Source organism: Chiloscyllium punctatum, chromosome 1, assembly GCF_047496795.1.
Source record: "Chiloscyllium punctatum isolate Juve2018m chromosome 1, sChiPun1.3, whole genome shotgun sequence".
NCBI classification, from domain to species: domain Eukaryota; kingdom Metazoa; phylum Chordata; class Chondrichthyes; order Orectolobiformes; family Hemiscylliidae; genus Chiloscyllium; species Chiloscyllium punctatum.
In genome coordinates, this window is record NC_092739.1 from 99,568,462 (window position 1) to 99,593,908 (window position 25,447).

Genomic DNA, 25,447 nt, shown 5'->3' on the forward strand with positions numbered 1-25,447 from the left:
GGGTAAATAGACAGTCGTTTTTCTGGATTGAGGGAGTCCAGAACTAGAGGGCATAGGTTTAGGGTGAAAGGGGAAAGATTTAAAAGGGACCTAAGGGACAACTTTTTCATGCAAAGGGTGGTGCGTGTATGGAATGGGCTACCAGAAGAAGTGGTGGAGGCTAGTACAATTAGAACATTTAAAAGGCATCTGGATAGTATATGAATAGGAAGGGTCTATAGGGATATGGGCCAAGTGCTGGCAAATGGGACTAGCTTATTTTAGGATATCTGGTCGATGTGGACAAGTTGGACCGAAGGGTCTGTTTCCACGCTGTACATCTCTGTGACTCTAATACAAAAAAGGTAAAAGCATGAAATTATGTCAAAGTTAATTGTGAGAGGACAAGGGATCACAAAGTGAAACTAGCAAACCATCAAATAGTGATCACACATGAAATTGACAGCTAATAGAATATTACTTACGCTGAAAGACTGGAGCGATTGGGCTTGTATACCCTTGAGTTTAGAAGACTGAGAGGGGATCTGATTGAGACACGGTGGAGGCAGGAAACAGGTTTCCGTTGATGGGTGAGTGCCGAACCAGAGGACACAGCTTAAAAATACGGGGTAGACCATTTAGGACAGAGATGAGGAGAAACTTCTTCACCCAGAGAGTGGTGGCTGTGTGGAATGCTCTGCCCCAGAGGGCAGTAGAGGCCCAGTCTCTGGATTCATTTAAGAAAAAGAGTTGGATAGAGCTCTCAAGGATAGTGGACTCAAGGGTTATGGAAATAAGGCAGGAACAGGATACTGATTAAGGATGAGCAGCCATGATCATATTGAATGGTGGTTAAGGCTCAAAGGGCAGAATGGCCTACTCCTGCAACTATTGTCTATTAGAAACAAATCCTGGATTACTTAAGAAAAATGCAGAATTGAGGAATCTTTCTGAATCTAAAAACTAAAATTAGTAAAAGGCCTGCATTAGCCATATTATGTTGAGATTGTTCTTACTAATATAAATATTTGGCCAATTGTATGGCTTAATTAATGGTACGTGGAATTATATTTAGCAATTTGCCTTCTCTGCCACAAGTATATATAACATTTGCAAGATTAACAAATATACACTTTTTACTGAAATGTTTTGTCTAAGGGTTTGGTGTTGATTAGGAGATCGAAATTGCAAATTTTAGACAAGCTTTGCTAAGGATTTATCCAGTCTATCTAGTAAGAAATTAAAACAAGTACAGCAGCACATCCATTGGTTACATTAAGTTCAAATGTAGCAATGGAAAGGAACAGAATCCGAAGACCCCTGAGTTACTGAATAAAATAGGCCTTTATTATGGTCCCGATCATTATCAAAGAGTTAGTAACATTGAAGCATGAATTAGGGCAGACTGGGTCCTAATGTGATGGTTTACTTATTGTCACAGGTATTTTCCCTAAAGTGGGGTAGTTCAAAACTAGGGGCATATTTTTAAGATGAGAGGAGAAAGATTTAAAAAAAACATGAGAGGCAACATTTTTTCTTCAGAGAGTGGTTTGTGTGTGGAATTAACTGCCAGAGAAAGTGGTGGATGCAGATAGAGTTAAAATGTTTAAAGGACATTTAGAGAAGTTCATGAATAGGAAAGGTTTGGCAGGTGGTCTAGTTTAATTTGGGAACATGGTCAGTGTGGAATGGTTGGACTGAAGGGTTTGTTTCTATGTTTTATGTTTTTTGTTTTTTGTGTGCAATAAGTAAATTATTAAATTACAGTCAGTTTCCCTAAATAAAAATATCCATTCACACGAGTTTGACATCCTGCCAACAGTAAAGTATTAAAATTGGGAATACTGACCGGTGTATTGAAAGGGTCCAACATGGAAAATGAAGCAAAGTTTAGCAACTTATAGCCAATGCAAGTTGACAAGAATGGAACCCATCTTTTTCAAAGTCCCTATCTTGCTCCACACCAATGATGGATAGCTGAGACAATTATGATGCTGGCAACCAATTAGCACCCTGTTGGAATGGTTACCATTCAATTAATTGTTTGGCACACATTAAGGAGGCGAGCTGCAGCTATCCCATGTTTGTAGTTGCAATTTAAAGGATATGTGGAAGCCATGACTGTGAACATAAAACATGTTGAACTGGCAGAGGCCAGGAAACAGAAAAGTTGTAAAATAACATAGAAAAGGAAAGCACCATGAATAGCCAACAGTACTGTCAAATCAGAGTGAAAAGATTATATCGTTACCAGATGAAGGATCAAGGATCTGCCCTTCTTTGTTGACTCTGTGCCTATGCATAAATTGCTATGGCCTGCTACAGCTCATATTTGAATCAACACAGAGTCTACCTAGTTTGGAAGGCAATTAAATACTACTAGATGACACTGTCCCACATTGTTTTCCAATGCCCACATACAAGATAACTTTGCTTCTATTAGAAAACTATTACTGTATAAATTTCAAAATGGCAACATGCTGCTTGGAAATGAGACTACTAAAGGTTCTGTCAAATAAGATATGCAATAGTTTTTAAGCTATTTCTTAGTGATAGCTCTTCAACAACCAGTTACATAGTGATGTATGCAACAAAATTCCAAAGGATTTGTGTAATAAATACAGTTATGACAACATTAGTTGATACAATTTGCACAAACGTTTATACGTGGCATAACAGGGGGCGAGGTGAATCATCAGGATAACAGCCATCAAGCATGAAGTGTCATTAACTTGTAAAGAGGAGAACAAAATCTGTGATATTCTGAAAGCAGAATACTTAGGGTTCACAAAATACAGGCTTCATGGGAGCAAATCAAATTGTACACAGGACAATTAAATTTGTAGTCTACCCTTCACAATGACGAAATCAAATACAGTAGCAAGCACAATACCTTCCTCAAGGACAACTAGGGATGGGCAAAAAGGGTAAATGCTTACCCAGACAGCCATGCCCATGTCCACGAGTGAATAAAATAGAAAGCAGAACACAGCTTGACTAAGCATGCCAATTTTCATCGCAAGAAATACTTGGTGGCCTTGTTACTGATCAGACTAAGAATTATCCAGTTCCCATTCCAAACTTTTTGTCTTTGCCTCTGGCCAGCCTAACTGAATACAAATTTCAGAAACATTATAACTCTGAAGTCTGTTAGTTTGAACATTGTAGTGAAGGTTCATAATATGTTATCAATGTTTGGAAACATGGGTTCTAAGGTTGGGAAATAATGCATAGCTTTGCTTTAGATTTGCATTTGTATATCGTGTGTTCAGAACATGGTCCTGGTTTCATTTTAGATTTGTTCCAAGTGGGTGTAGCATATCTGAAGTTTGTTGATTTGTGCAGCTTTAATGAGAGTTTGCAGTAAAGCTTGAGGTGAACAGTTCATACACCAGAAACAAGGTAGACCAGAAAAAACAAAACTGTTGTGGTGTAGTGACAGAGACCATTAGAAAAAGGAACAGGAGTAGGTTGTTTGATCCTTCAAGCCTGCTATGCCAGTCAACTGGATCACTATCATCTGACAATCCTCATGTCCACTCTCCTTCCCTTTCTCCATAATCTCCGATTCCCCTACTGATTCTCTCTCTCTCAGCCTTAAGTATACCTAAGGACTCTGTGGCAAAGGAGTTCGGAAGATGAGCAATGCTCTAAGTGAAGAAATTCTTCAGCTCAGACTTAAATTGGCACCCAGCATCAAAGAAATACAAACCCACCAAGATGATGAAGCAATGTGTGCAGAGGATGAAGGTTGTTAGTTTAGGTTGTCCTCAAAAAGTCAGGATTGGGGAAAAGTGCTAAATGGCTCAAGAGAATGGCTCAACAGAAGCCAACTATTATGGATGCTGGAGATTAGAAATATGAATAGAAATTGCTGGAGAAACTCAGCAGGTCTAACAGCATCTGTGGAGTGTCAAGTGCAATAATATTTTTCTTTGGAACTAAAGTAGGCTGAGAAATAAGAAGTGTTGTATTCTGTTGAAAAGGGTAGGAACAGGAGGAGGAGAAGCAAGTGGAACAGATGGTAAGGGGTGATAAGAGTACAAGGCAAAAGCTAATGGTAGTAGAGGAGTAATATCAGTGGAGTAGATTCATGTTCACTGTTAACAGCAAGACTCAACAAGGGTGATAGAGAATTTTGAAGCATTGTGAATTTTGAGGAAGATAGTGTAGAACCTTAAAAGGACATAAACAATTTGATGGAATGGGTGGACAGGTAGTCAGTGAAGTTCAATGCGGAGCCATTTGAAGTGATTCATTTGGTAGAAAGAAATTAGATAGGCAATCCAAAGCGAGTAGAGGACCAAAGAAACCTCGGTGCATATGGGCATAGGTCATTGGAGGTGGCAAGACAGTTGAGAGAGTGGAAACAAAATATAGAGAATCTTCAGCTTTAATAGCAGTGGTACAGAGTATACAACGAAGGAGGGTATATTGAACTTATATAGGAACTAGTCTGGCCTCAGCTGGAATGCTGCATCCAGCTGTGGGTGTCACATGTTAGGAACAGTAAAGATTTGCAAGAATGAAATTCTTCATTCCTGGAAACAAACTTGAAGACAGACTGGAAAATATTGACCATTTTCCTTGGAGGTTTTAATTGAGGTTTTCGAACTCATGAGGGATCTGGGCCATATAGATAAGAAGCAACTTCTCACTTTTGAAAGGATCAAGAAAGGGGGCAGTGATTTAGAGCATTTGGCTAAAGAAGCCAAAGCAAAGACAAAAAGAGCAAATGATAGAAAAAAAAAGTTTTTTCACACAACCAGTAGTTAAGTTCTGAAATGCATTGTCTGAGACAGGTTTAATTGAGGCATTGAAAAGGGAATTAGGCTGAAATGAAAAGGAACAATGTGCAGGGTTACTAGGGGATAGTAGAACAAACGTACTCAATGAACTGTTTATTCAGAGAGCCAGTGCAGATATGATGGGCCAAATGGCTTTCTTTTGAACTGCAATGATTCTGTGACTGTCATTCTATTCTATAGTTGCAGAACTTGGACCTGTTCACATTTGAAATGACTCAGGCATGTGAGCATGCCAGTCTGAGCTGACCTCTGTCTGGGATGGAATTTCTCATCTGTCCGATGCCCCAGATTTGTCTGCAGCTGCTCTGGCTCAACAACTGGAGTCATCTCTTGGAAATCCCCGATGCATCATTTCACTCTGGACAAAGGAGTTTCTTGTATGGGTTGCTCTTTCCAGGATTCAATAACCAAGGTAGAGGGCTTTATGGGCCAATTGTGCTTGGGCCAGGTGTCCAGGCCAGGAAGAGCATTGGGGCTCATGATTTCTGTCGCTACCTCAACTCTTGAAAACTCAACTTGAAATCCTGTTATCTGGAGGAGACAAAAATCCCTGGTGAAAGACTCTCTCATTTGAGTAAATCCTTTGCTCACCAGGAATTTGCAATGGAGGGAGACGCACACAGCTGTCCTGAGCAATGGACTGTAAAATCAGATTCATCAATTCAGGGACCATCTGTAATTTGGTGGAGTAGTCAGCATTTCACATCAACATAAGCGGGATGTGCATTATACATCCCTATCACTCCATTGTTAACTGAGGTACGTGTTCTTCTATTTCTGATTTCAATTCAATCCCATGCTCCAGATTTACCCTGTATGGAGGGAACCAGGCAGATTGGAGGATTCCTCGTGGGCCTGGCCATAGCTTCTATCATCATGTCCAACTAATGTAATTTAGGCAGTTATGTGGCTCCCTATCTGCCTCTCCTTTTCCTAAGGGCTACAGTAGCATCCAGATGGTCCTGGAGAGGGAGTACACAATGGCTACTGGTTTTTCTTGCGACTTTCTATGACAGATAGGCCCTTAGAGGGGTGATAGGAAACAGAGTGCATCACCATCCCTAGAAATGTCCCTTAATTTGTCCAAGTTTTCCCACAAAAGTTTTGATACAACATATTCAGGGGTCTCTAACACTCCCTCTTGGTTAGCAATCTTTCAATTGGGTCAAATTTAAAAAATATTATTTAGTTACATAATCTTTTTGTTAGTTTATTGACCATTACAAACTAACTGACAGATGAACTTCCACACTGATTATTTTACATTAATCAAATGAAAACAGTATCATCAGAGGAGTGAAACCAAGAATCATATGGCATTGCTTTAATTATTAGTTGGAAAAGTTAGGAATCAGGATTTGCGTTTAGCTGCAATGTCCCATTTTATCCTTCGCTGCTGGGCTTTCTGGAGAGCAACAGCTAATATAGTTTTGAATTAACATCTGACCATGAACAGTGCAGCATTTTCACAGAACTGCAAACCATAGCTTGCATGCTCAAGTTTCTGGGTTGGGACTTAAATCAATGCTGCTGGCTCAAAAGTGACAAGGTACAAAGATTGATATCCTAGAATTCAAGTTATTTTCCCCTCTTCAGATTGTTCAACATTCAGAAATTGGAGGAGTAAAAAGATAGAAAAACATTTCCACACAGATGAGTGCCTAGTTTTTGATAAATTTGAATTCCACAACAGAATCTACTCAGGTTTTATTTTCGCAAGAAACCGGTTTTCTGAAGATGTCCATTAAATGTGCTTGCTGCATGGAATATAACAATTATGAACATATACATCATGTTTGCTGAGGAATTTTAATTTCATTGTGGAATTTTTCTAGAAATAGTAAACCATTGTTCTTGATAACAATTAAATACTGGACTGTGATCTGGATTAATAGTTATTCTTCTACAGTTTCCTGCATTCTTCTTTAGCTTGTCATGTAAACAGTCTGGCATGCCTTATGTCAAGATGCACTATTTTATTACAGTCAGTCATGAAAGAACCAGACTACCATTTATAGTTTTCAAAGTCCAATCAGTTTATATACCAAATAACTTGTGATTGAGTTCAGAAGTCTCGTAACTTACCTCTGGCAACTTTACCTTATGTAAATATAGCCAAATCAATTAGCTTTCTGATCTGATCAGTTAATCTCCTTACAGTTGTCATAGTCTAATACCATTTGGATATGTTAGAATGTAAAAACTCTCAACAGCATGTGAAAAATATTATTTAGTTACATAATGTTTTTGTTAATTTATTGATCATTACAAATTAACTGACAGATGAACTTGCACCTTGATAATTTTATATTAATCAAATGAAAACAATATCATTAGAGGAGTGAAACCAAGAATAATATGGCATTCCTTTAATCAACATTTATCACTTTCTATTAATACAAGTTTCAGTTCACTTACATTTTATGTGGCTTATAAAGAATGAGATAAAATAAAATGGAAAAGTATATAAAAGGCAAAAAGACAAACTGAAGTCTTAATAACTTGGAGATGCCATCTTGAGAATGTAATTTAAAAGTAATTCTGGGATTTACATATCAAAGAACAGAAACCAGCATATCCCATTATAAAAGATGCAAGTTTTAATCTAAGATTGTTTACTGTATCACATCTCCATGACACTGGATTCCTTTGGTTGTAAATTCTGCAAGCATGATCTTAACCTCCACAACCACCTGAAGAAGGAGCGGCGCTTAGTGCTTCCAAATAAACCTGTTGGACTATAACCTGATGTTGGGCGATTTTTAACTGAAATCTTGATGCATGGGAGAGACAGAAAAACTAACAAATGTTGTCAGAACAAACAGTAAGAGCTACAGAAAAGGAGCACGGAAGTATAAATATACATGATGTCTTAGGGCTATCGTGGAAATAAAAAGATTGTCATAAGTCACATGACAACAGATGTGATAATATATTCAAAGTAAGTAAAGATATACCAGCATACAAATTGGGAGCATGAAAAGCCATTTGGTCCCTTTAAGCCTGCTCCCCAGTTAATAATGTCATAGTTAATCGGATTGTGGTATCATAACCATTTTGCCACCTAACCCCATATCCTTCGACTCCCTTGTTCTTCAGAAAGTAACATTCTTGAATAATTATTTTGTAATATTAAGTATTTGCAGCGAAGGAAGAGGATAGCATTTTAGACATCCCATGGAACCTAATATTGAATCACGAACGGGAACCTGCTAAAAACAAACATTTGCAAAACAACACTAGTGAGGAAAATAATTGCACTAAACTGTTATAAATACCTCTGATCAGATGGTTTCTTTTTCAGGATTTTAAAAGAAGTAGTTCTCAACAATGCAGCTGCTGAAATTATAATCCTCTAGTGTTCACTCAAAATTGTACATGTCACTCCACTTTTAAAAAAAGATCAAAGAGGAAACCTGAGAATTATAAATTAGTTAACCCAACACCTGTTGACGGGAAATGGCTATAATGAAGGATTGAGTAACTGAACAACTTTAAAATAGTTAGTTGATCAGAGTCAGTGTAGATTTTCAGGTAGGTTATGCAAGACAAATTTGATCAAAATTCTTGGAGGGATAACTAAGTATTGGACAGAGAAATGTCTATGGATATTATTTGTATGAATTTCCAAGAGGCATTTAATTATGTCCTTTATGAAAAAGACTAGTAGCTAAAGTTGATGCTCATGGAACTAAAGACAAATTATTGCCCAATTATTTATTAACAAAAAGAAAAACAGCATATTATTTAAATGGAATGTTTGCATAACTCTGAAGTACAGAGAAAGATCTGGGTGTCTTGTATGCAGGTATAGTAAGTGACTTGGAAGTCAAATGGAATGTTTATTGCAACGAAAATGGAATGTCAAAGTTTAGATGTTTTGCTACAGTTATGCAGAGTATTGCTGAAGTCATATCTGGCGTAAAGTCTTAAAATCTTCTTATTTAATAAAGATTGCAAATCAGTTAGAAGCGGTTCAGAGAAGGTTCATTCAACTGATACATTGGATAGGGGGTGGTTACCTCTAAAGGAAAGGTTGGACAAGCAGGGCCTGTACTAATTGGAGTTATGATGAAAGATAGGTGATCTTATTGAAATATACAATTCCACCTGATCCAGAATCCTTTTTGGGAACTGAATCTCACTGGTTTCCCTTCTCCTCTGGAGCTGCAATTTGGTTAACCATAGATAATTAGAGCAGGGTAAGCTGTTTGGCTCATCAAGCCTACTCCACCATTCAATAGGTTTGTTGTTTATCTTCTATCTCAATGGCAAAAAAAAATTCTCATCTGAGTCCTAAACTGCTTACCTCTATCAAGAGACAATGACCCCTTGTTCTACAATCTCCAAACAGGTGAAAACCCTTCCCTATATCCAGTCTGCCCAGCCCTGCCAAAATTTTACATGATTTAATGAAATCCTCACCTACTCTTCTGAACTCCCACACACAAAAGCGTAGTTGACTCACTGGATCAAGCTCCAATTCTCCTGTGAGTAACAGGCTTTTTCTGGTGTATATCCTGTAGCTGTTAGAGGTCCAAACAAGACAGGATAAGTAATATCCATGCTATGAAAGATCAATGTATGAAGTATCCTCTCAGTGCAATTACTGTGAACAAGCAGGTAAGCCAGCAGCCATGCATACTCACTATATAGTGGGAAATTACTTATTCTCCTCATGGGATGCAGGTCACTGGCACAGCCTGCATTCTTGCATAATCCCTAACTGCCCTCAGCCATTTCAGAAGACCACTTGGAGTCAACAATATTACTGCAGTTCTGGAGTCATACATACGTTAGAACAGGTTTCCTTTCCACAAGAACATTGGTGAACCAGTTAGATTTTTACTCAATTGATGATAGTTGTCATGGTCACCATTACTGAGAGTAACTTCTGGTTCCAGACTTAAAAAAATTAATTTAAATTCTACCAAGTGCTGACGTATGCTCAGAACACCAAATAAGGATCAGCGGGTCCCGTGGTTCCAGCTCAGGGTCTGATTCCCAGGACCACACCCCGGGTCGCAGCGACATCTTGAAGTATCAAGGCTGAAGTTAAACATGGGCAAGACCACCTCCTCCTGGTTACTATGCATCGCCCTTCCTCGGCTGATGAATCAATACTGTGCCATTTTAAGCAACACTTGGAGGAAGCACGGAGGATGACAAGGATGCAAAATATACTCTGGGTAGGGGATTTCAATGCCCACCACCAAGAATGCAGCAGCATAAACACAGTTGCTACAACAGCAAGTCAGAGGCTAGGAATATGGAGGTGATAGAAAGTTTTGGGAAGAGAATACGGAGGTGAGTAACTTGTCTTCTGACTCCTGAAAGCCTGTCATTCATCTACAAGGCACAAGTCAGAATGTGATGAAGTACTCCCCATTTGCTTGGATGGGTGCAGCGCCGCCAGTCAAAAAGCTCGAGACCACCCAGGTCAAAGCAGCTCACTTGATTGACACCACAACTACAAATATCCATTCCCTCCACCATTAATGATCTAAAAGTTGAATTTCTAAATTGGCGGAAGGCTAATTTTGATGGTATTAGGAAAGAACTTAGAGAAGCTGATTGGGGGTAAATGTTTGCAGGTAAAGGGATGGTTGGAAACTGGGAAGCCTTCAGAAATAACGAGAGTCCAGAGACAGTATATTCTTGTTAGGGTGAAAAGAAAGGCTGGTAGCTGTAAGGAATGCTCGTTGACTAATGAAATTGAGGGTTTGATTAAGAAAAAGGAAGCACGTATCAGATACAGACAAGATAGATCGAGTGAATCCTTAGAAGAGCATAAAGGCAGTAGGAGTATACTTAAGAGGGAAATCAAGAGGGCAAAAAGGGGACATAAGATAGCTTTGGCAAACAGAATTAAATGAGTATCCAAAGGATTTTTACAAGCACCTTAAAGACAAAAGGGTAACTAGGGAGAGAAAAGGGCCCTTCAAAGATCAGCAAGGCAGCCTTTGTGTGAAGCTACAGGAGATGGAGGAGATATACTAAACGAGTATTTTACCTCAGTGTTTACTGTGGAAAAGGACATGAAAGACATAGAATGTAGGGAAATAGATGGTGACACCTTGAAAAATGTCCATATTACAGAGGAGGAAGTGCTGGATGTCTTGAAATGCATAAAAGTGGATAAATCCCCAGGATCTGATCAGGTGTACGCTAGAACTCTGTGGGAAGCTAGAGAAGTGATTGCTGGGCTCCTTGCTGAGATATTGGTGTCTTCAATAGTCACAGGTGAGGTGCTGGAAGACTGGAGGTTGGCTTATGTGGTGCCACTGTTTAAGAAGGGTGGTAAGGACAAGCCAGGGAACTATAGACCAGTGAGTTTGACGTTGGTGGTGTGCAAGTTGTTGGAGGGAATCCTGAGGGACAGGATGTACATGTATTTGGAAAGGTAAGGACATAGTTTTGTGCATGGGAAATCATGTCTCAGTAACTTGATTGAGTTTTCTGAAGAAATAACAAAGAGATTGATGAGGGCAGAGCGGTAGATGTGATGTATATGAATTTCAGTGAGGTGTCCAACAAGGTTCCCCATGGGAGACTGGTTAGCGCTCATGGAATAAAGGGAGAACTAGCCATTTGGATATAGAACTGGCTCAAAAGTAGAAGGCAGAGGGCAGTGGTGCAGGGTTGTTTTTTCAGAGTGGAGGCCTGTGACCAGTGCTAGAAGAATCAGTGCTGGATCCACTACTTTTTGTCATTTATTGGATGTGAGCATAAGACGTAGTTAGTAAGTCTGCAAATGACACCAAAATTGGAGGTGTTAAATAGCTACATTCCAATACAGTGAGGTGCAATGTGATAAAAAGATTTAGAGGAATGTATTGACCAATAGCCCTCATATTTGAAATTATATCTACATTATAACAACAGAAATTAGAATTGCAAAAAATAGTTGGATTATCATCACAGAGTAACTGTAGCATGGCTTGCATGTTAGCACTGGGGTGCAGAGTATACATCACCACTGGGCATTAAACACGTTATGCCTACGGTGTACTTCCACACCATACTTTAGGATATTAAAATTAAATTACTTTGAAAGCGACATGGAATTCTTTTTCTTCTTAGGAGCTCATTATTTTTATGAACAATCGTGAAAACAAGCATTAAAATAATAGTGATGTGGAGCTTTAAAAAACACATTCCTTCTATCCCACTGTGAATATCTGAAGTACAGTACAGATGTGAAACTTTATAGATTAAAAAAAGCAACAGCTTTATTTCATTAATACATTTTCTTTCCTTAGTTTGGTGGCAAAATTAATTGACATAAAAATTTTCAGGCTGGCAGCATGCAAATTTCAACAGCATTCAAATCAGTGGAAAAAATATAGAATTGCCAATTTTTCCCTGAAATCACAGAATCTCTCTAGTGTATAAGTAGGCTATTCAGCCCATCAGATCATAGTCATAGAGATATACAGCATGGAAACAGACCCTATGGTCCAACCCGTCCATGCTGACCAGATATCCCAACCCAATCTAGTCCCACCTGCCAGCACCTGGCCCACATCCCTCCAAACCCTTCCTATTCATATATCCACCCAGATGCCTTTTAAATGTTGCAATTGTACCAGCCTCCACCACTTCCTCTGGCAGCTCACTCCATACACGTACCACCCTCTGCATGAACAAGTTGCCCCTTAGTTCTCTTTTATATCTTTACCCTCTCACCCTAAACCTATGCCCTCTAGTTCTGGACTCCCCGACCTCAGGGAAAAGACTTTGTCTATTTATCCTATCCATGCCCTTCATGACTTTATAAACCTCTATAATGTAATCCCTCAGCCTCCAACGCTCCAGGGAAAACAGCACCAGCCTGCTCAGCCTCTCCCTATAGCTCAAATCCTTCAGTCCTGGCAACATCCTTGTAAATCTTTTCAGAACCCTTTCATGTTAGGTCCACACTGACCATCCTACAGCATCCTCCCCACCGCCCTACCTTCCCCCACTCTATCCTTGTAATCCTGTATTTTCCATGGCTTATCCATCCAGCCTGCACATCTCTGAAAACTATGGGGCAATTTAGCAGTCAATCCATCTAGTCTGCACATCTTTGGACTGCGGGAGAAAACTGGACCACCCTAAGGAAACCTTCAAATGCATGTATAGCATGTGCAAACTCCATACAGACAGTTGCCTAAAGGATAGAATCGAACCAGGCTCTGAGGCAGCAGTTCTAACCACTGAGCCACCATGCCATTCTCCATGACTTAATTTGTCATTACATTTTAGTTGTTACTAATACATTCATCAGGAAGCCCACTGAAAAGCAACCAGAGCTAAAGTTGGAATAAGTTATACTTTTATAGTTAATGGCAAGGTTATTTTCCTTTATTCATTGCATTTATCGTCTTTCGACAGAAAAAGGTTGTCTCATATGTTCTGCATGACCTTGTTCAGATTATATTTACAGCTGCATAAATGCTTACTACATTATTCTGCTACTTGTGTAGCTCTGCCTACTTTGCTTTGAAACTGCAGGTTAGAACTTTAAACTAAATTCTTGAACTAAAGAAAAACATTTATGTTGCACAAATGGCATTCTAGAAACATGACAATCTGCTTCCAACTGCAGCTGACTAAATTGGCTAGTCTCTAGAAATATTATGAAGTTACAGACAGACATTAGATAAACACAATTTCATATTATCTTTGTGTACATACACACAAAATTCAAATCAGGAAGAAAAATGTTCCAAAAGACATGTCGAATGATCACTGAGTTATCATTGAAACAAAGATAATCTCTTGGTATGCTATCATACCTGCATCAAATATTGACCTGCTCATTTCTGTGTTATCAATCTAGACCAAGTGGGCTGTTCATTGGCTCCTCAGCCTTCAATGTTAGTTTCAGTCAACAAACATCACAAAGGAATGCTATTCCAAAATGGATAGTAACAGCAAATATAAAAGGAAATGATCAGGTTAATTTTTTTTTGGAAAATAATCCCAGTTTTAACATGTAAACAGCATTGCAAGCGTTAAAATTTGATAATTCTGTTTTTGTGGTGTTGATAGAGGACCAAACATCGGCCAGGTCACAGAGTCTAAATTTGTTACTCGCCTTCAAAATAATGTCATCGAGTCTTTTACATCCATCCACCTCCAACAGAGCATTTGATTAACAGATCTGATTTTTGTACTCAAGCTCTGGAGTGGAAGTTAAACCAGAACCTAGTAAAAGAGGCAAGAGTGCTGCCAACTTAACCACAATGCTGTGTGTTGGAAAACAATGGCAACAGACTAAAAGAGAAGGGGTCAAATGGTAAGTATGGGTAAATGTTTAACTTGTGGTTTGAGTGATGAGGATATTTTGATTAGTTACTTTTAATTATTTCATTTGCATTATAGAACAGGAACAGAAATGCAAAATAGGCATCCTGAACTTGTCAGAAGTCTTAACAATAAAATCAAAGGCTTAATGCGGGTTGCTGCATAATCTATGTAATACTCCTAACCTTTCTTTGTAAATGATCAAAAGAACAAGTTTGATGATTGTTTTCAATAAGGTTTCAAATTTTGAGTTTTGCCTCAATATACAATATTAAAATTACAGTTGCTCAGAGAGAACTGACCTCAAAAAAATTGATAATTACTTTTTTGTCTTTCCTCAAAGTATACACACACAATAATCTCTTTTATTAAACAGACATAGTCTGCAGGCAGCAAAATGGTAACAATTTAAAATCCTTACCAATTTTTCATCAACTGTGATGAGTTGCCTGTCCTTGGTTTGAGTTTGTGCCAGTCGCCATGTGGAAGTGATCAATTGCCTGCAGTGCATGACAAAAAAAAAACAGAAAAAGAGTGTTTCCAAGAAAAACATGGCATAGATTGATTAATATTGCATACAGATTTTAGGTTATTAACATTAGCCTTTTAAGAAAAATGATTCAAACTAAGAATTGGCAGTGCCGATATCCTATTTCTCCCCACTTAATTCTGTCTGTTTAATTTCTGTCAAAATCCCATCAGCAGTTCACTGCATTTCACATCAGACTGCAGATTTTTTCAGTCAGAAACTGCCACCAGCAATGACTGACTTGAGTGTGCAAATGAAGCTGGCTTGTCACGAATAGACAGTGCAAGGAGACAGCAAGTTTCAAGAACATTTTTTACGTTTTGGTTAAAGACCCAACATATCCCAATGATAACCAAGTCTAAAGAAGTTTAAAATATGTAATTTAACCTATCCCCACTCTTTTTTAAAACATCAGCATTTTACAAGTGAATTATTTTCAAAGCATTCACCAATGATTTTACATATTTCAGTACATTCCCAATTCTTTCATGTTTGTCACACTGTTTTAAAATTGGGATGCCAACACTCATATTTCATTTTCCAGTGAAATAATAAGCTTTAAAATTGCATTTAGGTATCCAAATCATAGGATTTTAAATTTAAACTAATCTTTTAAATATTTAGCCCAGTTTTTTTACAAATATAGAATGTCAGAAAATACAGAAGTGAGTTGTATGGCAAACTTAAAAGGATACTTTTCAGTAACCTTTTTTCTGTTTTCCTTTTTTTCCATTTAATAAGCAATGCATCAATACAAATGCAACATAAAAATACAATCATATAGAAGAATACCATCAAATATATGCGGTTACTCCTAAGGATTCAACACAATGTCAAATTCTGGTAGACAGGTATATTAGCTGCAGTCTCCAACCTTTCAGTACAATGCCAGTTGATACATGTTCCAACACTTGCAGGGACAGCAAAAAATAATGATGTGCTCAAGGCTGGGGCACAGAGATCCTGTGAAACTTTAACTCTGAGAGAAATCAGGAGTATGGAGGAAGATGGATGCTGATATCGGAGGGAGGAAAGCTTGAAGGGTTGGGGGAAGGGAAGAAGTTGACCATAAATGGGCTCAACAGATGAAGGCTGAGTTTCAGAGAAGAGGAAAACTCTGCAACGAGACAAATGGGCAGAAGAGAAGCCAAAGGCTTCCTTCAAGCATCAGGGAGAGTACTCTTGTTTTCCTTGGTCCAAAAGTGTTGTAAAAACTTCATGAATTGGCATACTCACTTCCTTTTCACTGACAGATTTCCTGGAAAATCCTGATGACCCTCAAGGCACTTGTCAAATTTAAATCAGGTTCCCAACTATGCTTTGGTAATCTGATATATATTATTAATAAATTACCCTTGGTCTTCAAGGCATTGACCCATATGCTTCAAAACCCCACCATGCATAGTGGATCCTGGGGTTCAAAATTGAGACCAAACGCTCAATGTCAGTATCCATGAATTGGGCTTTGGAAATAAGCCAACAGCACATAAATGATTTTAAATGAACACCGAGTGACAAACATATTAAAACCAACATAGCTGCAGGGTGAACCACAAAGGAAATGGCTCATTAAACTCTATAACCCAGAGCAATAGATGAAACCAAAGTGAGTAAGCGTTAGGATTGAGAAGCATTAAATACGATCTCCCCTGAATAAATTTATGAACCAAGGAGCCAGGAGACACAATGAGGCACTATATTAAATAACACCCAGGTAAAAAGTACATGGAAGGATATTATGAATCTGATTTTTCCTACCAAGATAATATTTATATACTAGATCAAGGAGAAAAATAAAGACCAAGAAACCTCTAAGGAGTCACTGAAGTGATAATAATTCCTGTACCTCAGTAAAGTTATGGACAATTTATGAAATTACACTTTAATGCTAGGGGAAAGCGGAAGTTGCAAACAAGGTGTAGAGGTACTACTTTTTTCAATGCACTGTACATGGCTCTGTTCATTCAGGTAAGCCATTTCAGACTGAGATGAGGAGAAATTATCTCAGTCAAGAGTGTGGTGACCATATGGAATTCTCCGCCACAGAAGGACTTTGAGGCAAAGTCACGCAATATATGTAAGGAAGAAGTTGATAGATTTCTAGAAGTCAAAGGTGTCAAGAGATAGGGAGAAAGTGAAACTATGGAACTGAGATAGAGGACCAGCCATGTTCACAATGTTTGGTGGAGTGAGCTAAATGGGCAAATGGCTGACTTTTGTTCCTATTTTCTACGTCTCTATCAATCATAACCTTGACTATGTACATCTAAACTACAAGGATGATTCTAGGTTTAAAGGGATAGAGTTTACAAGGAATGGGTAAAATACAAAGGCTGCTAAATCTGAAATAACAAAACAGAAAATGGAAAATTATTGTGGAAGCAAGAAATTTGAAATAAAATCAGGTAAAATAGAATTATTCAGCACATCTGGGAACAGAATTAACAATTCAGGTAAGTGACATTTCATTGTAATTAGCAGAAGTCAGAAATGCAGTAGACTTTAAACAGGTGAAAAGGTTAGAAGAATGGGGGACAGAGCAAAAAGGGAAGATCTGAAAGAGGATGGAGAGGACGTAAAAAAATGACAAGAAGGTTGGCAGTGCAAGGCCAAAGGGAATGGCAAAGATCAAGCAACAAAGGGTGTTTTTAAGGAAAGTCTGATTGGAATTTTCATAGGAGTCTGCTTGTTTCCTTTTTAAAAGCAATACGCGGATTTGCAAAGTAAACTATAAAGACTGACTGAGATGGTCCAATTATAGTTTTCAAGGTTATGACAGAATTGGCCAGGTTAATTGTGGAAAATGTTTAACGTGGAAAAGTGTACATTTACGGAGAAAATATAATTAAAATTCAAACAAATAAAAGTATAGGAAATGAGGAGTAACAGGAAAAGTATGTTTTCACAGGCTTTTAAATTGTAAAGTTAAAAATAATTTAGTTAACTAGGATCTTTTTAGACAGAATAGATGAGAAGGTAAGTATAGCAAGCTTACCAAACCAGCGCAGGTTTATTGAACCTAATAGCCTTTATACTATTATGTTCAATCTGGTATTATGGACAGGTAAAATTAATTAAAATAGCTAAAGAAATGTTAGCCATAATTTCAAGGAAGCAGGAATATAAAGGCGTGGATGTTATGTTACAATTACATGAGAGTAAGATCTGGGTCATGCAATTTAGGGCAAATACAATGATCTTAAAAGGATGTAGCAATGCAGGTTCATCAGAATGGTACAAGCCTAAAGGGTTTCAATCATAAGGACAAGTATGGACAAGGTCTGTATTGCACTTGAAGTTTACAAGAGCAAGAGATCATCTAATTGAGGTTTTCAATGGTGATTTAAAAAATGTTGATAGAATCATTAGAAATAAACTATTCCCACTGACAGAATGTGCAGTATAGGGAAGCATAACATTAAAATTCAAACGAGGCTTTTAAGGGTAACTTCAGGAAGCCCTTCATACAAGGAATAAAAGCAATTTGGAGCTTCCTTCTTCCCAAAAGGATATTTAGATTTGAACAAATAAAACATTCAACACAGAAGGTGATAAGCTTTTTGAGCAACCGTATTAAAGAATATGGAAACAAATCGCCTTGTAAGTTTGCTCTCTGATCTGGCAGGTTTGTCATCAGGCATTTTGTCACCATGCTAAGTAACATTATCAGTGAGTGACCGGTAAAGTGCTGGTGTTCTGTCCCGCTTTCTATTTATGTGCCTTGGTCTGTTAAAGGTGGGTGATATCATTTCTGGTTCTTTTCCTCAGAGGTTGGTAAATGGAGTCCAAATAGATGTGTCCATTGATAGAGTTCTGGTTTGAATGCTAGCCTCTAGGAATTCCCATACATGTCTCTGTTTAGCCTGTCCCTGGACGGATGCATTGTCCCAGTCGAAATGGTGTCCTTCTTCATCTGTATGTAAGAATACTTGTGATTGTGGATCATGTCTTTTGATGGCTAGTTGGTGTTTATGTATCCTGGTGGCTAGTTTTCTGCCATGTCTGCCCGATGTAGTGTTTGTTACAGTTTGTGCATGGTATTTTGTAAATGACATACAAATTGGACAGACTGGCAGGAAAGTAGCCACCAGGATACACAAACACCAACTAGCCACCAAAAGACATGACCTACGATCACTAGTATCCTTACATACAGACGAAGGACACCACTTCGACTGGGACAACGCATCCATCCAGGGACAGGCTAAACAGAGACATGTATGGGAATTCCGAGGCGCCAGTATTCAAACCAGAACTCTATCAATGAACACATTGATTTGGACCCCATTTACCAACCTCTGAGGAAAAGAACCGGAAATGATATTACCCACCTTAACAGACCAAGGCACAAACAGAAAGTGGGACAGAACACCAGTACTTCACCGGAGGCTCACTGATGATGTTACTTAACATGATAATGAAATATCTGTTAACAAACCTGCCAGCTCAGCGGACAGACTTACAAGCTGACCCTCAACCTGAGCTACAAATCTTCTCAAAAATCGCAAACCAAGTCACGTAAACTGAATCAAGATATAGATCAGCTCTAATGAGACTGAATGGGCTTGGGGATGGCAATCGTGGTCTGAATGGTCTACACCTGTTCCTTGGCGATTTACATATCAAACTTGATTTCAACAAGCTATGTTTTCCTTTCAGTTTTGGCTCGGGAAAATATTTTAAACATACAAAATATATTCATATCTTCAAATTATTTAAGTTAGCTTTTTTTGTTAGTTATGCAGATGAAAACTTTCTTCAGGTAGACAGGTTGCTTTTCTCTCACATGGATTATAACTCTGTAGCACATTTAAGATAAAAAGGATCTAGGTTTTTCAGATGATCTGAACTGTGAATTTGATGTTTTTAAGATTTTTGAAGCTCAAATTTGATATTATCAAGCAGCAGCTTTGTAGGTGTCTTCTAATGTTGCACCCTTGATATTGCTAAAAATGCAGTCACTGCTCTAACAGAATGACCTCTGATATTCCCAGAATGTTGTCTCTATGCCAAATTAATAAAACAATGCAAAATGCACTCCACTAACCAGTCTGCAATTCACTGTTTGAAATAGGTTTACCAAAGTTCAAGGATGAGACAAACAGCTGTCTAGACTTGCGAAAAGGCTTTGTTCTGTCTACAGTTCAACAAAGAGTGCATTTAGCACCCATATACTGAAAGCGCCATTCAATCTGTGACATATGAAGAGGTGAACAAAGAAACTGCATTTTTTTTTGTAAAGTATCAGACAACCTTGGGGAGAAACGTAGTACTAAGCTTTAGAATGGGCCTGTTTCACATCAGACAAGATGTGGTTGGTGCTCAACTGTGAACTGGAGTTCATACTGCCTAAAATGAAACCTAAAAACATAGTGATAATCCAGGAGAAATACAAAATCATGGGAGCAAAGCAGTTTAGCTTGTATTACGTAATTCAACAGTATTCAAAGAAGATTCAATTTCCATAATTATTACTCTGAAAAGATTTCATGGGAAAACAAAAGAATAACTGCAAGAGGACCCAATGATTTTGTGACTTCTCATCTCAAATTGATGAGACACAGTACAATGAGAAAATAAGTGAGAACCATTTGATGTCACAGTTTTTTTTCTGTAAATTTTCTACAAGAATTTTCTGAAGATTGCAGAAACCCTGCAGACTGTCGCTCTCATATAACATGAAGATTTTGAAAGGCAGATTCTCAAAGACATGCAGCAGATTGCAGGTTTCCTGAGCTGCAAAAAATCTTTAGCAAAACAGATCAATTCAGTGCTCCAATGTTAAAATATTAAATGTTGGAGAAGCACAACTACTAGCATAATTTTGGTGCTAGAGACTGGAATTTTTAAAAAGCTTAGGAATGACAGAAAACAAAATAGGGGGACATGGGAAGAGGCATTCAAGTTGAAAAACGCAAGTTATTCAAAGTTATTGCTTGCAATACTGACTTATGGATCAAAATTTTAGTTTTTAACATAGGCACACTCATTCATCATTTCTTGAATTTAAAATTTGGCATTTGTGTATAAAACTTCTATTTACATGAGAAAATAGTAAATTCAGCTACAACCTTACAGAAACTCACTGACTATTGGGCTTTCCGAGTTCAGAGCTGAAATTAATAAATAAAATGAAGACTGAAGAGCAGTAACCTTGTTCTCAGCCTCTATCATTGTAAATACCTTAACTTAAAACCCCGAAGATCAGGCTTCTCCAGTTTGTCTGGTAGCCCAGTCCTAGAGTTTACCAACTTGTCAATAGATTTCCCTTGACTCCTATAATCAGTTGAATGGTCTCGCAGATTGCACTAACAGTATCTTAATATTTACTATCATTAAATGTAAAGCAACTTGTCAAGATTTTTGGATAGTTATATTTAATATGTGCTACACCTCTTAAGTTATGATTATCCTTTGTGGGCAGCTCTTATGTCAAGGAGACAGACCCTCGTAGTTCTTCCTTCCCACACATTCACCACCTAGCCAATGGGTATGTCACATTGTTGGAAAGAAGGAAGAAAGTAGTAAGAGAGCACAAACAAACAATCAGCATAGAGACAGTTAATAAGTGTTTCAGAATTTCTCATGAAAACATCGGTTTTGGATTATAGAATCTTGGGCCTAGTTCATAAGGCATTATAATGAGCAACCGCAAAGAAATCAATTTATCAAATCGGTATATAATAAATCAATCAATCATCACCACACAGGATGACAAATATTAAGAGATCATGCCATGCAACCACCACATCGACAACAAATGATAAAATCAAATGAACAAATCAGCCTTCTTGGCACAGGATACCAAGGATTTTTGGAATGTTATAAGTGAGAAAGGGGCTGTGGGGGATAAACACAGTAACTATCAGGAAAGAAAAAAATACAGGGGAAACTAATGGGTCGAAAGGCTGATCAGTAACTTTTCCTCTTATGGCGAGTGACAACTACACACTCCACCCTCCCCCAAAATAACCACCGTAATACATTATTTTTAATTACATCCCGTACACCTAATCCCAAATCTTGTGGGGGATGATCATTGCCTGATACTTAAATCAGGGAATAGACCATTACATATTGAGTGATCCATGGACAAGTGCTCAAACTGATAACCCACTAAAATGTGTTGAAAATAAAATAATCATGGAAGGAGATGGCTGTTCAGTCCATCGTCAATTAAAAGATTAAATTGTATTTTAAAAGAATGCAAAGCCCCAGTTTCTTAAATCTTCCTTCACAAGACAATACAGTACACCAGTAAATATGACGAGCTGAATGGACTTTCTCTGCACAGCCTCAGGAATTTGTCTTTTGTTTTGGTGACAGCATGTTAATTAAAGTTGAAGTCTAGCCAGAGCTTGACAAAGTTTACTCACCATCACCTCTGATTTGTATTCTACAATCTTATCTAGATAGTTCAACATTCTGTTGACTTTATCAATTGCTGCTGTGCAATGAATGCATGTGTCGAGTTCAACTTCAACTGCAGCTACAGGACTGTCATACACTGAATGGGAGCGCCATTTCATCTTCCTCTCCAAATTTACCAATGCATATTTCACAAAAGCCTTTTGTGTTAATTGTTTACAGGATAAGGACATTGTTGGTTAGGTAGGCACATATCGTGTATCCCTACTTATCCTTGAGGTCATGATTTGGAGATGCCAGTGTTGGACTGGGGTATACAAAGTTAAAAATCGCACAACACCAGGTTATAGTCCAACAGGTTTAACTGGAAGCACACTAGCTTTCGGAGCGCTGAACCAACTGAAGAAGGAGTGGTGCTCCGAAAGCTAGTGTGCTTCCAATTAAATCTGTTGGATTATAACCTGGTGTTGTATGATTTTTAACTTTGATGAAGTCAAGCTTTCAACAGTTCATTTGGGTTATCATTTCAGTCAAGTGAGGTCAAGATAGCAAAGGCAGGACATTCCCTTTCTGATTCCAAGTTGACTACTGTTTATTCAACAGTTATTGTATAGTCAGTCCTCAAGTTGATTCCTAACAAAACAATTCATCTACTTTGCCTGGGATGGAAGAACTAATAGATCTGCAACAGAATGAAAAAGTGCTGGAAAACATCAGCGTACGTGTATAGAATGAGCTGCCAGAGGAAGTGGTAGAGGTTGGTACGATGACAGCATTTGAAAGGCAGCTGGATGGGTATATGAATAGAAAGGATTTCAAGGGATATGGGCCAAGTACTGGAAAATGGGACTAGATTAGGCTAGGATATCTGGTCGACATGAATAAGTTGGACCGAAAGGTCTGTTTCTGTGCTGTACATCTCTATGACTCTATGTTTGGCCACATTTGTGGTGATGGAAACAGTTAACATTTCGGTCCATTAAGAACTGAAGGGAGGCTGAAAGTGTGTAATATTTTATACTATTACATATTTTATTAAATGAATCTGTAGATGCCGCATCCATTTTGCTACCCTTTGTATTTAGTCACATCAGCCATTTCTAATCTACTGGTACCTATAAATGGCTACTGACTCCCTCATACCAAAAATGACAGCTATTCCTAATCATTTATTTGTTTGAGTCCATCTAAAAGTTCCATTCCAATTTATAAAAAATGCCATTGATTCTACTCAGGAAAGTTTTGTTTGAAAAGCAAATGTTAATTATATCTTCTCATATCAACACTTAAAGGAAGCAGCCATTCAGAATATTAGTTATATCATACAGATTAGTTTTCAGCACATTGACGATTTTCACTTCTGTTTTAATTGCCCTTTCACTGTTGCGGTATCAAAGTTTTGTTTTATTATGATCATGTTTAGTCAGTGCTACACTTGCCCCTCAGTTTACTATTGTCTCATACAATGTTTTTAATGTGTTTCTGCAATGTTTTTGGATTAATCCCAGTGAATTGCTGGGATTGTGCATTAAATGTGTAATTCATCACTTCAAACTGCTCTCACCACCACTAAACGACCTACAATGAGCAGTACTCACTCCTATAGTGGCTGTGCAGCTCAATTACTCTCACCAGACAACACAAATTAATATAAAGTCCATAATAATTCAATTTGAGCAAATGTGAGGTCTTGCACTTTGGAAAAAAGAATACAAGCATGGACTACTTTCTAAAGGTGAGAAACTTCATAAAGCCAAAGTACAAAGGGATCTGGGAGTGCTAGTCGAGGATTTTCAAAAGGTAAACATGCAGGCTGAATCCATGATTAAGAAAGCGAATGCAATGTTGTCATTTATCTCAAGCGGGTTGGAATATAAAAGCAGCGATGTGCTACTGAGCCTTTATAAAGCTCTGGTTAGGCCACATTTGGAGTACTGTGACCAGTTCTGGGCCCGACACCTCAAAGGACATACTAGCACTGGACCGTGTCCAGCGGAGATTCACACGGATGATCCCTGGAATGGCAGGTCTAACATACGAGGAACGGCTGAGGATCCTGGGATTGTATTCACTGGAGTTTAGAAGGTTAAGGGGAGATCTAATAGAAACTTACAATACATGGCTTGGAAAGGGTGGACGCTAAGAAATTGTTTCCGTTAGGCGAAGAGACTAGGACCTGTGGGCACAGCCTTAGGATTAGAGGGGGTAAATTCAGAACAGAAATGCAGAGACATTTCTTCAGCCAGAGAGTGGTGGACCTGTGGAATTCATTGCCGCGGAGTGCAGTGGAGGCCGGGACGCTAAATGGCTTCAAGGCTGAGATTCATAATCCCTTGTGACATCAAGAATTTAAGGGCTACAGGGAGAATGCTGGTAAGTGGAGTTGAAATGCCCATCAGCCATAATTAAATGGCGGAGTGGACTCGATGGGCCGAATGGCCTTATTTCCACTCCTATGTCTTATGGTCTTATAAATGCATGACTGGATATTCTGGATAGTCTTATTCAGAGTCCAGGTTTGATCTGTTTTGTGGCTGGAGAGTTTGATGGATGCCAAAGAGACTGGGGCACTGCGTAACTTACATCCAAAATTCAATGACGTTTTAAATCACAGAATTTGAATCCTTTTCTGCTGTTTCTAACATCAGTACAGATATTCAAATAAAAACAAAGGGAAATGGGGATGGAAAGAAGAGAAAAATCTGAGCTACTGATTGCAGAACCAGACCTTGCATTAATAGGACTGAAAAATCATTTTTTACAATAAATAAATTCACTCTAAATCATCTTTGTCTCCAGATGCTATTAACTCCATAACTGGAAATATTAACATTTTTCATAAATACACAGTAATGTTGTGCACAGTTATGCTATTGATAAATTTCACATTAACAAGTAAAACATTCAGCTGTTATTCTAAATTGTCAGCAGATGGAGAATGAAGAAAGTGATAGAAAAGCAAATTTTGTATGAAAGCACTAAGAAGGAATGCTAATGTGTCACTTGATTTTACTGTAAACTGATGCTGTAGTACACACGAAAAACTCAATTTCAAAGTACAAACTATCTGCATACATTTGAATACACATAAATCTATGAAAATTGATATCTTGATATAATTAATAATTGTACTTCCATTAACCAAGATGTTTGGTGGAATGTTAAGAAACTTGAATATATCTGCTAGCCTGCCTCACCAATTAAAAAATGCACTATGTTGTTTGCACTTGACTATAATATCTTTAAGAAACATCGAGATCTACTTTAATACACTTATACAACTTAGCCAAGTACAATGGAATCTGTTAAGTACCCAGAGACGACAATCATAGTTGAAGTGTACAAATTAATTTTAATGCCTTCTATACACAACAATTACTGCACTTCAAAATAATATATTTTGAGAACACCATTTTGAACCATTTCTGGGAGGCAAAAACACACTATAAATCTAAGTCTTTTTTTCTAC

The 25,447-nt window shown here is 38.0% G+C and overlaps 1 protein-coding gene across 1 annotated transcript in view; it reads right to left on the reverse strand.

The window, feature by feature from the left end:
- The window catches only part of ndufs4 (NADH:ubiquinone oxidoreductase subunit S4), a 175,293-nt gene that overhangs the window by 107,416 nt on the left and 42,430 nt on the right, over positions 1–25,447 (reverse strand). Inside the window, exon 2 of the mRNA XM_072571624.1 lies at positions 14,503–14,581. Within this exon, the coding sequence (XP_072427725.1) occupies positions 14,503–14,581 (79 nt within the window). The remainder of the gene's footprint in view (positions 1–14,502; positions 14,582–25,447) is intronic.